Source organism: Takifugu rubripes, chromosome 7, assembly GCF_901000725.2.
Source record: "Takifugu rubripes chromosome 7, fTakRub1.2, whole genome shotgun sequence".
Lineage (NCBI taxonomy): Eukaryota > Metazoa > Chordata > Actinopteri > Tetraodontiformes > Tetraodontidae > Takifugu > Takifugu rubripes.
Window position 1 is genome coordinate 2,603,716 of NC_042291.1, and position 14,361 is coordinate 2,618,076.

Consider the following 14,361-nt stretch of genomic DNA (forward strand, 5'->3'; position numbering starts at 1 on the left):
ACTACTACTACTACTACTACTACTACTAATAATAATAATAATAATAATAATAATAATACCAATAACAATAATAACAACAACAACAAGCCGGCGGGACTCGGTCTGGAATTCTCAGTGCGCCCCTTATCGCGGATGTACGGTAATACCGCTGACACCAGCACGGCACTTCACTGTTGGGGGGGCGCAATAACCACATTCTATCAAAAACAGTTCCAGATCGGGTCGACAAAGTGGCAATCCATGCTGTTTTAAAGAGAAGAGCTAATATGACCTTTTATAGGGTTACACCTTAAAAGGAAAATGGCTTTGTGAAGGGATTAGTGTGGTACCGTGAGTAGATTATATAGATACGATTAAGATTTGAATTCAGCTCGGAAATTAAGTTGAAGCCAAAATACTTTTTAATACTTGTGGTATAAATCCACCATGTAGTGCTTACTTTTTTTCCAGATGGATTTGGAACATCTGGGGGGAAAGGAGCGGATGCATTTTTGCACCAGTTCTTTTTATTTCCAGTCACGTGATTTCAAATAGGAACCTGTCCCGTTCCCGTTGGTACCACATCTATTGGTGGTGTATCATGTGAATACATATTTTTGAGGCTGTTCTCGGGTCATCCATGGGACCCAGCAGCGCAGCTCAGTTGAGCAGCAACAGAAACGCGGAGCGGCGCAAACGCGGGAGGCGGCCACGCTTGAGCGCAACGAAAGATTCCTGAATATTCCTGCTGACAGAGTTTGACAAGGGTCAAACCCCGAGACACACAAGACATGTCCTCCGCACCCTCGGCCTGTGCCCTTACTGCAGTTCTCCGGTGTCGCAGGAATATCTGGACGCGGAATCCGCCGAGCACGCAGCCCCTCTCCGCGGCGCACAGCCTCGGGGCAGCAGGCTGGCCAGCCGAGCGCGCACGGCCACACACGGCGTCTGCCTGGGGGGCCATTGCTCCGCGGGAGCGTGTCACGATGGGGAATATCCTAACTGTCGTTGTCGAATCGCTCGAAGCGGGTGTCCGAGTGCTGTGCAGGTCGAGCATCAGAGGTCTGGATGCACCTCCTCTGCAGAAACAACTGGCTGTAAATGTCAAACACGGTTCCCTGCAAGTGAGTTTCAGAGAGTTACGCCCATTTACAGATTAAAACACTTATTTAGAGTGGACGTCTCATTTATGATGCCACATATTGTGGAGGCGTTAAAGTTCTGCTCTTTTCCTCAGGTTTATCCTCCTGCTGGCATCTCAGACAAACAGGACAAACAGGGTTCTGGACTAAAGGTCACTGAGGAGGGACCAGACTGAGAGCTTAAAATAGTCAAAACAACTTGACCCGATTACTCAATAAACCAGCACCTGTTGACTCTGATTTCAGCTTTTGGACTCCAAGTAAACAGTGACCCGTGTTGAACTTGCAGTTTGTGCCGAAGCATCCCAGTTAAGCTAAACCTAGCTGTTAATTGTAGTTATGGATTTTAACTTAAGTTGTAAATTGCACTGTATAAATGGTCTTATTTGGAGTAGTGGTCTGGACACACCAAGCAGTCCAACAGTTTTTGTGGGCACAACTGTTTAGTTAGATTAGGCTATGCCGCCTCTGTCAGCAACACCTTATCAGTAAAATCCAGTGAGCTATTTCCGTTGACGCCAGTGACGGTTCCTTTCCACGGCGATGTCTCCATTTGGATTATTCATTTAGCAGTTTCAGGCTCAATCATCAGTGTCTTTAATCATTAACTTAAGAAATAGGTTCTAGAGCTGATTCCCAGTGTTTTCATTTGATGGCAGTTTGGATCAGAATAAATTCATTAGTAAAAAAAAACAAAACAATTCAGTTCAATCTGAATAATAATAATAAAAAACAACAGACAGGCAACACATGAAAGATACCTCAAGTGGATGCTCACAGAAGTTTAATAATGTCCCTTTACGCCTGTGGCGCTTCCAAAAAAAACTGTAGGATTTAAATATGAAAAAAATCCCTTCAAGATTTTAATATAGAGAATTGAGAACAAGCTAAAAACGATGAGTAAGATTCTAAAAAAAGGAGGAGAAATGAATGATGTAAAATGTTCTTGTTATTCCAAGTCTGTCACTAGAAGTTGTCCGGTCAATAAGTAACTAATTAAACCATCCGTGTCTGTTTTGACGGTTTTAGTAATATTTTTGTAAACCTTTGACTAAAAGTAAGACTCTTCAGTTCAGTCATTGAAGCGCCGGTGAAAGGCAAAATATAAAAGTGACAGTATTAGCTCCTTCTTCATCATCATGGAAATCCGAGAAAACAATAAAATAAAGTAAGATCTCGCTCCGTTTATGAGCTGTACAGAGACACGTCAACATGTGCCATTTCTCGGAGTGGCGGTGAAGGCGGGACTTCCTGCCCCCCCGGCCGGAAGTCGGGCTCTTGACTTTTTCCTGCTCGCTCTTCCAGTCTTGTGATAAACGGGGCAGAATCTGCGCCTTAAACTGTCGAACTTGCAGGAAAAAAAGCCCTCGAACCCCCACGGAAGGATCGCTCTCCTTGTCGTTCAACTTCGAAAAGGTTGTCACGGGAGAAACGACTGAGAAATGGCTCCTCGGAGGAGAACTGCCCAGACTGTGACGGTAAAGGCTAATTTCAACGCGCTCCTTGTCAAACTGCAGCATTCACTATTTGACAGAATGCGTTTGTCGGGTACTTCACGTCGAAGGTACATGTTTTTTTAGTGTTTTTACACTGGCTGCACCGCTCAGTCTGTTAGGCGAGACAGCCACAGGTGATAAGAGATAATCGATCATGCTGTTGGGATGAATCATCGTTTACAAGAAGAGACTTCCTATGAAAGCGAGACTAACTTGAATTTACGCCATTTTCTACTTCATTTTTTTGGGGCTCTATTTTGATGACTCTTATTCTTTTTTTTTTCAGGTGGGCGTGCTAATTAAGAGTTGAAGATCCGTCGGTCACCGCGTTACTCGTTACTCAAAATGCTCATTGCCCTCGGGATTAGGATTTATTTTGCCCTCGGGATTATTTTAGAGAACTTCGCCGTTACTGACGATTTGTATCTTCATACCTTTAGCAAAGGCACTTCACATCTCTGATGATGAACTGTGGTGACAGACAAACTGCCCTGCCCTCATCCCATTTCTATTGTCTGTAACAAGGACACGTCTTTCTATTCAGAGGTTTCTGGGCCATGTTCCGCAAGAAAGGACCTCTGATTCTTTGTGGTACATTCCTACTTATCACCTGGAATGCCATTCTGTTGTTTCTGCTGTGGGGAAGGCCCACACCTGCCCAACAGGACAAGGCGGTCCAGGACCAGGTGGACGTGGCTGTCAAGCCTTCACCTGATGTGATGGGAGACGTGCTCGACATGGCAGACAGCATCGCAGCCGAGCTGGAGATGCAGAAGAAAATCCTTTTGCAGATCAAGAGTCACAAGTCTCTGTGGAAGCCATCAAACAAATCTAAACCAAAGGCAGTTGTCCCGACCCAGCCGGTCATTCCTATTTTGGTAATCGCTTGCAACAGGGTGACGGTGAGGCGGTGCCTGGATAAACTGCTGGAGTACCGTCCTTCGGAAGAACTTCACCCGATCGTCGTGAGTCAAGACTGCGGACACGCCGAAACCGCAGAGGTGATTCGTTCGTACGGAAAACAAGTCACTCATCTGCAGCAGCCAGACTTGTCGGACGTGGCGGTGAAACCACAGCACAAGAAGTTTCAAGGTTACTACAAGATTTCCAGGCATTATCACTGGGCTCTCAACCAGGTGTTCAGGACCCTTTCTCATTCCTCCGTTGTGATTGTAGAGGATGACCTGGAGGTAATTATGCGTGAATACCTGTTCATTAAACACAAAAGCACCAGTAGAAATACACACGTTGGTCTCTGGAAAAATGACTGGGCGAAATGTCCAGGTTTCATAAATTTGACCACATTTCTTTTCGCCTGCTGCAGGTGGCACCAGACTTCTTTGAGTACTTCCGAGCCTCGCTGCCGCTGCTGAAATCGGACCCCTCTCTGTGGTGTGTGTCTGCCTGGAACGACAACGGCAGGGATGCATACGTGGATCCAGGCCAGGCCCAGCTGCTCTACCGGACGGACTTCTTCCCTGGTTTAGGGTGGATGCTTCTCAAGGAGCTATGGGAGGAACTGGAACCGAAGTGGCCCGCTTCATTTTGGGATGACTGGATGCGCGAGCCAGAGCAGCGCCGTAATCGTGCCTGTATACGGCCAGAAATCTCACGAACTCTGACCTTTGGCAGACAGGGCGTGAGTCTGGGTCAGTTTTATGACAAGTATTTGCGTTACATTAAGCTAAATACTGAGTTTGTGCCTTTCACCAAATTGGACCTGAGTTACTTGAAGGAAGACGCGTACAGAACAGCCTTTGAGCGGGAGGTTTATGGCGCTCCGGTGGTTACGTATGAGGAGATCACGCAGGGGCAGCTGAAAGGAGCGGGTCCCTTCCGACTCGAGTACTCGCACAGGGACAGTTTTAAATTGCTGGCCAAAAATCTGGGAATCATGGACGACTTTAAGTCCGGAGTCCCGAGGACAGGATACAGGGGGATCGTTAGTTTCATTTCAAGAGGTCGGAGAATCTTTTTGGCTCCTCCTGCAGGATGGACCCAGTATGACACCACTTGGAGCTGATCCTTCAGAGTTCCTTCAGTGAACCTGTGTAAAAGCCTTATAGTCATTGCAGAAAGCATTCCAAACCAAAGACAGAGCTGAAATGATATCTTTGATTAAGTTGTATGTAATCTCAATCTTCTGTCGTCCTCAACGAGGCAGACTTGCCAATGCCACTCAGGTCTTTTCCACTACTCCTTAACATTTCCTACACTATGATGTAGAGCTTAAACAGTTCATTCAGCAGCTTTTTTCCACCAGAGATCTATTTTTGATACTATCCTGATTTCACACATGACCGGTGTTCATTGATTCACTGCAGTTAACTTCATTGTGTCTCCAGTGCAAACGCATATGTCGTGTGTGGTCGCCAGTTTCAACATTTCGTGTCTGACGCACATATGAAAGAGCATCTGTGGTATGATTGTTCGTGGTGGAGGCTGGCCATTAGCTGCCATATACATGTTGTCCTTTCACTATTGGATGTTTGTCAAAAAAATCAGTTGATGATTTTGCTTAAGAGATTCTCTGCTGTAGACATCCAAGTGAGCTTGTTGTCTTGCGCACAGCAATTGTCTGTATTTTTTTGGAATAAAAACCTCGCAAATCCTTTTAAGTTCAATCGATTGATTATTATTATACCCCAAAAAGAGACCTACTACGAAACTCCCCATTCCGGCACATTTCTTTCAATCGTGAAAAACTTTCATTTTGAGGGCAAAACATCCCCAAACGCACAACACGACTGAAAATACAGCAAGCGCGATCGTACAAACTGGAAATTCTCCAAATATTGCAAATAAGTTACACACAGATTTAAATGTGTGATTTTCAAAATCAAAGCGCAGGAAGGAAAACTGCTTTTTGGTTGTTAAAAAAAAAATCTTTTTATTTATAACCGAGAGATTAACATTAGTGTAGCGATGAACAGGTCAGTATCGGCTACGGAAGCCGCACTGATCCAAACACAATCGCGTTATCGCAAAAACAAGCTCCGTGTTTACTTGATGTGTTCTGCTGACGTGAGACTGGAACCGTTAGCTAGCTAGTCTAGCTAAAGCAGCCGGTGGGAAATGGAGGAAAAGCTGTTAATTAAGTGTGGGAACAACGATGAGCCCTTTGATTTTCATACTACGAAAGCTTTCGGTTCTTATCTGAATACTCTAAAGCAACCGTGAAAGTCTCCCTGGCGGCGTTAGCAGGTTAGCGTGCTCGGCTGCAGGCGGGGTCTGCACCTGCGGTTCCTGTTCCAGCGATTTGACATGTCGTTTTGCATATTCGGCCTCAGGGGGATTATCAACGCTCTTCTCAGTGTTTCCATCAACAGTGTTTCCTTCCAAAGCTGAAATAATCGAAAAGTATATCAGCTGCTCCGTCTGCTCGCCCAGTCCCATTAGCTAGATAACCACTGCTAGCAGCCTTGGCTAGCATGGAGCCGGGCGACTTGAGAGAGAGCCCCGCCGGATCCGGGGAATCCGATGGAGGGGAGTGGAGGGAAGTTATTCCCGGTGGGGAAGAGGAGAACAAACCAGTCGAAACTCATGCAGGAACAATGGATTTGACGCTTAGAGACAGCTACGAGGAAGGCGAGAAGGAAAAACCAAAAAGCGTTGGAGACCAGTTCCACAGTCCCTATGAGGAGGAACTGGATCCCAGGATCCAGGTAGGTGCCCGGAACACTGACCTGTCCGTGCATTCAGGGTTTTGAGTGTAAGATAGTTGCTCAGGAACCGCGCACGTCAGATTGAAATAAATGTTTTGCATAATCTCATGTGTGCAGCTTTTCAGATGAACTATAAAGACAGACTGTAGTTTAATGGGAAACCGGCGTGATTGTCAGCTAAAGTGTGTTGTATGTAAATATATTGAGATAAAATATGGAAGCAGCCTTTAAAGCAACAAACTGTCTGGGAAAATGAATCAATACCTTTGAACTTACAGGAAGAGTTAGAACATCTTAATGAAGCGAGCGTGGAAATTAACCGACTAGAGCTGCAGCTGGATGTAAGTAAGGCCTGTTTTGAGTTCAGAACACCCCTGTACTGTACACACCTGCTATTCTGGCATTTTCTTTATCATAATCCCGTGTTATTGAACCAGGACGCCAGATCTGGATATAGGAAGATCCTTACGGAGTCCGCCAGGAAGCTAAATGCTCAGAGTTCTCAGCTTGGCGGCTGCATTGAGAAAGCAAGACCCTATTATGAAGCTCGCCGTCTTGCAAAAGAGGTACATTCAGACTATAATGCCTTTTAAATTTCCATTTAGAAAAATATGACATCACAGTCAATAATAACCGAATGCATTTTTTGTGTTGAAGCCGTTTCCCTGCGTTAGGTGTCTCTCGAAGATGCACTGAGCTAATTTTATTCATCGTAACGAGACATCTCACATCTGAACACTGAGCCATATGTTGACATTACAATATCGACAGTTAATTATTTACATGGACGTATTGAAGAAAATGGATTCTTTCTTTTTTCTGTGATATTAATAGCCCGATGGAATTCAGATGTCAGCGGTCACTGAGATCTAGCTGAATTCAATTCACCGAGAGGTCGTATGATTTCCTCAACTTCCTCTGCGATAGACTATAATCATTTTTTCTACCCCCTCCCCAAAACTGTAGGCACAGCAAGAAACCCAGAAGGCAGCTTTGAGCTATGAGAGAGCTGTTTCTATGCACACTGCTGCCAGGGAGATGGTCTATGTGGCGGAACAAGGCCTAATGGCTGATGGAAAGAACACCTTAGATCCCACCTGGCAGGAGATGCTCAACCACGCTACTGCCAAGGTAAAAATAGAGGCAGGGTGGGTGCAGGCGCTGTGACAATGGTCTTATCCAACCAGCTGATACACTTCAGTTCAAATAATGAGAAGATTAGGAGGTTTCCTCCTTCATTACATTTTCCTTTTTCCAGTAATCCGTGTCATAAATATAAGTAACTCTGCGTGTGGACGTTGTCCCAGGTGAACGAGGCGGAGGAAGAGCGGCTACGCAGTGAGCGGGAGCACATGCGCGTCACACATGCCTGTCAGGAGGCGGAAGCTCGCGTCCAGATGCTGCAAAAGTCTCTCAAAAGAGCCATTGTGAAATCAAAGCCTTACTTTGAGCTGAAAGCCCAGTTCAATCAAATACTGGAGGTAAAGCCCGACTCTGTTTTCACATCGACAGCCTGGTTAACCTGCTTGCTTCTACGTACCTCTCATAGCATCACTGAATCCACTCACATCAAGAAAACAGCATCACTTTGTCACAAATGTCTGTTTAAGACAGTCGTGCTTTTCTAATGGAGACCCGATAACCGCACCCAAACTTGTGTAGCAAGTAATGACGGATGTTAATCCCTTGCTCTGATGTCCAGGAGAACAAAGCCAAGGTGCTGCAGCTGGAGCAGCACGTGGCCAAAGTGAAGACCCGCTACTCTATCGCTCTGCGAAACCTTGAACAGATCAGCGAGCAGATCCACGCCCAGAGGGAGAGGGACCGGGCTGAGGGAGGGCGTCCAACGGTGTGTGGAGGGCGGAGCCCCCCCGTGGGAGCCGAGTCTGACATCAGAAATGGGAGTGAAGGCGCTTGTGGCAGCGGTGCCTCGGGGTCGGAGTGCGTGGATGCCGCTCTGCACCTGGTGGAGAACTACAGGGAGAGGGAGCGCGCCGGCTCCGACTCCCTGTCCGTCTTCAGCCTACAGACCATCGCCTCCGACTTGGAGAAGTACGACTCGGTGGAGCACCTGGGAGACCTCAGCGACGTGGGGAGCGTCACTGGGGACGAGGGGGAAAAGGAGCGCTGCGACGTGATTGACAGGAGAGAGAGGCTGATGGAGCTGTCGGCCAAGGAGCGGAAGCAGCAGTTCTACAAGCAGCACCACCGGAGCTTCAGTTTGTGAGCTGCGCTGTCGCCGCTGCACAGCAGCCCAGGACCAACGTATAGACAATAAATCAGGCGTATAACGTTCACCCCAATTCTTGCTCTATGATACTCATGTTTAATGGCATTGCACTTAATCTTATAGCGACCTTGTTAACCATGATAAAACCACATTAAACTCAACAGAATTTCCAGCACACTCCAGACTAACTCCATACGGACCCCCCTTAAAGAACCGGTCAGGGTTAGAGCTATATGAAGGACCTGCAAGGATTGGGCAGAATTATTATATATTATTTATGCTCCACTTCTGTCAGGGCTGGAACGGCCCCTGGACGCAGAGATATATGCTGTTCCAGCGCCCTCATTCAGTTTGCGCATGGGGATGTGATGAGGATTGTTGCGCTGGTGCAGATTAAGGGCGCGTTTACGTTCACTGTTGAGCACCGAAAGTATTTAAAAAAAAAAAAAAAATCCTGCATCTGTGAAGAAGAATGCCGATGGCCGCCGTGGTAATTAAACACGTCAAAGCTAAAACACTAAAGTGATTTACTACTAGTCTGAGGAGGCCAAAATATCTCCCAGCATGCATTTGGGCATTGTGTACCTGTCGATGTGTATTTGGTTGACAGCAAGTGAGCTTTTTCGTTGGGCTTTTTGCCTCTGTTGTAATTTGAAGTGTGCCTTGACAGAACGTTAGCTCTGAGAGTGCTACGTTACCAGTAGTTCTGCTCAGGGCCCGTTAAGAATCACTGCTTCATTTTGAGTTTCTCAAAGCAGCCAGTGCGACTCGGAGAGTTCACGGTTGCGTTTGGGTTCTCCACGACTCTCTACACTGATATCCTACTTTGATGTCCAACACTGAAGTCGGGACATGACTTGTAAATGTTTGTAATTATCCCAAAGCTGGGAAACACCGACATGTACAGTTAGCACGTGCTGCTGGTTGTTGTACAGATGTTCTGCAGTCCCAGATGTGGTTGTGTATATTGCGATCATTGTTTTAAAGCTCTTAACCTTCCCTCGTAACATCCTTTGTCCCTCCTCAGTGGCATTTATTTATTCATACAGATGCTTTCACCTTCCAGGTTGTTGTGCGTAATCAATAAACCGATCATACCACTCAGCTGTCGCAGTTATTCCCTTGTTTTCATGTTTTATTGCTCTTAGTGTGGCCCTTGTGCCTCGCAGATACCAGAATAAAGATCAACGACACAGAGAGGGTTGCTGCGTTCACCAGCCCTCTTTAATAATTCAGCGGATGGATAAATATGAAGCAGGATGTTGATCTCGGAATAGACATCAGATGAGGAACGGAAAGGAAGAGGGAAGAGTCGGGCTGTGGATTTGTAGTTCATCAGTATTGGAGAAACGTCCGACTGCTGCAGCTTCGGAAGAGCTTTAGTCGGAGTCTCTCTTAATACCACGGCGCCATATCTGCACCTCGTCCCGGCGCGGTGCCGCTGCGCCGCATCACTCCTCACTGTGGACAGAAGCACGCTGAGCCTAAAGCCCAATGATCTTTATAAGCTTCATTATTATTCTTCTCTTTGAGGGAGCGGACAACGTCCTGATTGATATGTGGAAGGAGGGAGGCGGCTGAATTCGTGAGAGCTTGACTGTTACGCACGGTGCGTCTCCATCATGACGTCGTGGATTAGCTCAAGATCGTCCAGGGGGGGGGAGGAAAAAAGGAGGGGAGTGTGGTAAATCGGTATTCCGTCGTTTATGGCGTTGCGTTTGTATGTAGTGCATGTCTGTTTTTTGTAGTATTTTTGTGTCCCATTTTGTATCTTTTCCATGCGTAATTACAATACACGGAGCAGCGTCGGACTGTTTATGTAACATTCAGTTTACCAATTGAGGCGCTTGCACGTTTATAGCCATATTAATACAGCAATAAATCGGTTGCTAAGATGCACATTTTTACCAAATAATCCTGCACAGTTCTCTCCTCGACGGTCCGTATCCAGAGGACGCACTGTTATCCCGACCGAGCGCATCGCAACTAATAGTAAGTACACATGCTACCGCCGTGCTTCAGGGAAGGGGGGCAGACGCTACTATCACTGGCAGTTCGCGATATCAGAGTAGATTTCCTCAGAAAATGCTCCATTTTCCCATGTTGATGCTTCTAGATGGACGCGTTGCTCGTTTTGTATGCAAGGGCCATACATTTCCAACAGGCTTAGCCCAGATTCGTGTTGGGTCCCTTCCTGCAAAATCACTTAATCCTGCCTGCATTCGTGTTGCAGAGGCGGCGCGTCGCGATGTTTGGCACATTTTAGGGCTGGTGAAAGATGAGGGACACGACATGTAATTGTCCATTAACGTGGTCGGCCTCTGCAGGCCAGCGCCGCTTCTGCTGTCAACAGTCGACTCGTAACTACCGGCAACACACGACGGTGGCAGCTGGAACGGTGACCCTCGCCTCTCACTCATTCATACCCTGTCATGCACATCATCCACCACCGGCTCCATGCGCGGTTGCCTTTGCTGCTGAGATTCACCGGATTCTCCGGGTCCGGTTTCACTGCAGCTTCCGGAACTGTTCTCCTCGCTGCCTCTGCGTCGGTGGTACCGGGGGGTGGGAGTGGATGCAGCCGAGCCATGGGTGTTGTTGTGGAGCAGCAAACGCGTGCCCCCAACACTTGACATCCCCCCCCCGACGCTGGAGTTTGGTGCCTTAGTGCAGGGTCTGTCTGTCTGTCTCACTCATTCACTTTAGAATGTGTGTGTTCACTGATATGGATGACTCTTGCAGGGTTTCCTCCTCATGACTATCAGCTACACAAACACACACACACACACACGCACAGAGCGATGTCTACCTTTTGCATCCTGCTTGTGAGTGAACTCTAAAAATACACTGGATAATGCTAATGAAGTATCCAGCAGAGTTTGTCTGATTTTCACGAGCGAGCCTCGTTCCCATCTGTCTTCTTTACTGCCCCCTTTACTGCCTCCCCTACTTTACAGACACGCAAACTCCACCCTCTCGCCGCCTTCTTACTGCCAGCGTGACTGTATGGAAATATTTATGTTTTTGCAAGTAGGGCCACCAGATAAAACAGTGTTTTGTTATTCAAAATTGCAAATGAGCAGCTATATATAGTGTGTTTACCATGGATACGCTCCCTGGTTGTGCTTCCCTGACGTGAGCTGGTTTGGCTCATGGGATGATTTTTAGGTTTGGTATTATTGGATAACTCTCCCCACACTGCATCGTTACATCAAACAATGTTGAAATGCGGCTCCACGATAAGATCGGTTATTGACTGCAGCTTTCCTCGGCTTGTATAGTCAGTCCGTCTACAGATGATGAAAGCTCCCATCTGCAGCCTTCCCTGGTGGGACTCGCTGAGAGAAAGAGCCCCAGATTATGTCAGATGACGCCTAGGAAACTGGAAACAAATGCCTCGCCTCCAGTTAATCTTTCCCAGAGATGATTTCCTTCATCGCAGATGGTTCTTCTCAGGCTGATAATCGAGTGCCCTGCTTTCGTTTCAACGTTGACGGCTGAATTCTGTCGAGGTGTTCCGATCCGTCCCACCAAAGCAGCCCCACGCCAGCGACAGGGGGAGGAAGTGGTGACCTGTTCCCCAGCAGGCTAAGCATGTTAAAGAGCAGCACGTTGACAGGCAGAATGTGGTGATGGAGGCTACGACTCTGACAATGGAGGCTGGTGTCATGTGACGCTGCTGCAGAATCACCACGTCGGTCTCCTTCAGGTGTTGAGACACACCAGGCCACCGCAAACCAACACCATCTACCACGGAGGATCAGCCACGCGTAGTAATTAAGCTGCCTGTTTCATCCAGTGTTAAACAGCAGCTGGAAGAAAAACAAAAAGGAAGAATATTGTGTTATTTCCACCGGCAGATGATCGCGGCCTTGAATGCTGAAGTCAGCTTCGGTCTTACGTAACGCGCACTGACAACTGACTTGTGTGTTTGCACTTCCTTTGTACCGTTGCCGTGGCGCTGCACAGTCAGCAGGCTGCCGTAACGCTGCTGTGAATAACGTTGTTTGTATCCTATAAAAAGGAGCCGTTGTGAAAAAAGGGAGCCACTGTAAAGTAGCAGTGAAGGAACGGGGTTTGTTGTTGGAGCTCCAAAGCTGTCGGCCCACCTCAAATACAACGCCCAGCTGGACGATGTAGCGCTTTCGTAACCGTCCGCGCGTGGAGTTAATAATAAAGCCCATTGAGTGGTGCCTGGGCATGAAATGCGTGCGTGAAAGCCACTTTGCAGAAAATACCGAGCATCAGAACCTCTGAAACACGCAGCGCCTCTGAACAGCAGCCAAGCTGGCTCTGCGTCCAGCTTGGGCTGTCTGTACGGTAAAAACAGACAGAAGCTCACCCCCTCTGTGCATCCAGGCAAGCTGAAGAAGCACCAGAGACCAAGCATTTTTCCTTGGCGTCCCTTTCCTAACCATCTCTTCTCTCCCCCTGATTTTCCTGTCAGGCCTCCCCAGCTCTGACCTGCGACTTCGGTGTCTTTCAGATCCAGATATGGCTGCTTGGCTCTTGTTTCTGATCGCTCTCTACATCCTTCCATCTCCTGTGGTGCCCATACATAATTCATCAGCTGGAGGTAACTTGCCTTTTTTTTTGCTGCAACTAAATAAAGTGTATTGTGTGTGTGTGTGTGTGTGTGGCATTGATGGACAATAGGAAGTGCAGGAGACTGCTGAGTCGGCTTAATGAAGCGCTGTTGTTTGTCAGAGGGAAGCGACAGTACGTCCTGTTTGTGCTGCGTCATCCTGAGAAAGAGGTTTTCCTCTGTTGTTGACCTTTGACCTTCTTCTTTCCATCTTCTTCCTGCTCTTTCTTTCCCAGGCTGTGCCATCATCCGTCCTCCAAGGGACGGGGGGATCCGCTACCGAGGCCTGACCCAAGAACAGGTACCCGGAACGCGTTGGAACGCCAACTGAAAACACCTGATTTGGGTTTTTCTTGTGTCCGATTCCAGCATCCGCAGATTTTGTCATCATTGGCGCCCCTGAGACGGTTTTAACAGGTTTCAGAACAATAAACGAGGAAATTAAACTGTCAGGAATTGAAAACAACTGCTTGGTTAAATTCTAGGTTCAGTGCTTCTTGTTTACTCCATTGTTTGCTTGCTACAATTATCCAATCGAAAGTGGTCGTGTCGTTTTCCATGTTGTTAAGCCAAAAACGGCGCCCGAGGCAGGATTTCAACTGGTTGGGATGCAGATTTAGTGATAATGTTGAGGGGAATTAAACAAAATCTGATTTCCAGACTCAGAAACTGAGCGATTTCCCAGGTGATGATCAAAGCCTCTGGCACGACATCACATGACAGCGTGATGGCATCTGATTCAGATGCCATCACGGTTCGATATATCACGTCAAACAAAATCTTAAAAGGCTGCGAGATTACCACGACAACAGAGAGAGCATCAGTAAATTATGAACTAGCATACATTATGGATAGAAATTTAAAGAGGCTGCGGATGTTGGGAGGGACGGCGGCTTCCCAGACATGAGGCAGGAACGTGCACAGAAGAGACTCGGAGCCTCTGAACAAAGCTTTCTTTTTCATTCGCATATGAATCTGATTTTTATGTTCCAGAAATCATGGCTGGGGCTCTAAATCAGGCTTAAAGTGAGATTTGCATAATTTAACAAGAGTAAAATTAGTCGTGTGGTCAAAACGATACAGATTCAAAGAATATAAATCCATCATCCGTCCGTCCATCCGTCCGTCCGTCCGTCCGTCCATCCATCCATCCATCATTATAGAAGGAGAAGATGTTTTTCCTCTTTCTCCTCCCAGACCTGGGACAGCGTCAGCGTCCGTCAGTCACGCTCTCGATGTCTCTGTCTGTCCTTGCTTGTCTCCC

General features: G+C 47.2%; 3 protein-coding genes across 6 annotated transcripts in view; all 3 read left to right on the forward strand.

Annotated features, from left to right (window-relative positions):
• The first annotated feature begins 116 nt into the window (after window positions 1-116).
• Window positions 117-5,235, forward strand: mgat1a (alpha-1,3-mannosyl-glycoprotein 2-beta-N-acetylglucosaminyltransferase a). Of its 2 annotated transcripts, none has more exons than XM_011605119.2 (4): window positions 117-1,103; window positions 1,217-2,685; window positions 2,904-3,807; window positions 3,942-5,235. In XM_011605119.2, exons 3-4 carry the CDS (start codon window positions 3,175-3,177, stop codon window positions 4,638-4,640), a joined length of 1,332 nt encoding a protein of 443 aa, XP_011603421.1. In that variant the 5' UTR covers window positions 117-1,103; window positions 1,217-2,685; window positions 2,904-3,174; the 3' UTR covers window positions 4,641-5,235. The 2 variants fall into 2 exon arrangements, with proteins under 2 accessions (XP_011603421.1, XP_003965737.1); XM_003965688.3 differs by having other exon boundaries at window positions 123-1,103; window positions 1,217-2,599.
• A 339-nt stretch (window positions 5,236-5,574) lies between these two features.
• On the forward strand, window positions 5,575-9,616 carry sh3bp5la (SH3-binding domain protein 5-like, a). The gene is made up of 6 exons (XM_003965703.3): window positions 5,575-6,282; window positions 6,561-6,623; window positions 6,720-6,848; window positions 7,249-7,413; window positions 7,590-7,763; window positions 7,985-9,616. Exons 1-6 carry the CDS (start codon window positions 6,049-6,051, stop codon window positions 8,507-8,509), a joined length of 1,290 nt encoding a protein of 429 aa, XP_003965752.1. The 5' UTR covers window positions 5,575-6,048; the 3' UTR covers window positions 8,510-9,616.
• Window positions 9,617-10,165: 549 nt separating this feature from the next.
• gabbr1a (gamma-aminobutyric acid (GABA) B receptor, 1a) overlaps window positions 10,166-14,361 on the forward strand; it is a 45,226-nt gene continuing 41,030 nt past the window's right edge. Inside the window, exons 1-4 of one of the 3 annotated variants that reach the window (XM_029839076.1) lie at window positions 10,166-10,196; window positions 10,438-10,504; window positions 12,999-13,088; window positions 13,334-13,398. In XM_029839076.1, the coding sequence (XP_029694936.1) occupies window positions 13,007-13,088; window positions 13,334-13,398 (147 nt within the window). In that variant the 5' untranslated portion in view covers window positions 10,166-10,196; window positions 10,438-10,504; window positions 12,999-13,006. Of the gene's footprint in view, window positions 10,197-10,295; window positions 10,505-12,745; window positions 12,872-12,959; window positions 13,089-13,333; window positions 13,399-14,361 lie in introns of those variants that run through there. The other 2 variants (XM_029839077.1, XM_029839078.1) reach the window with 2 other exon arrangements.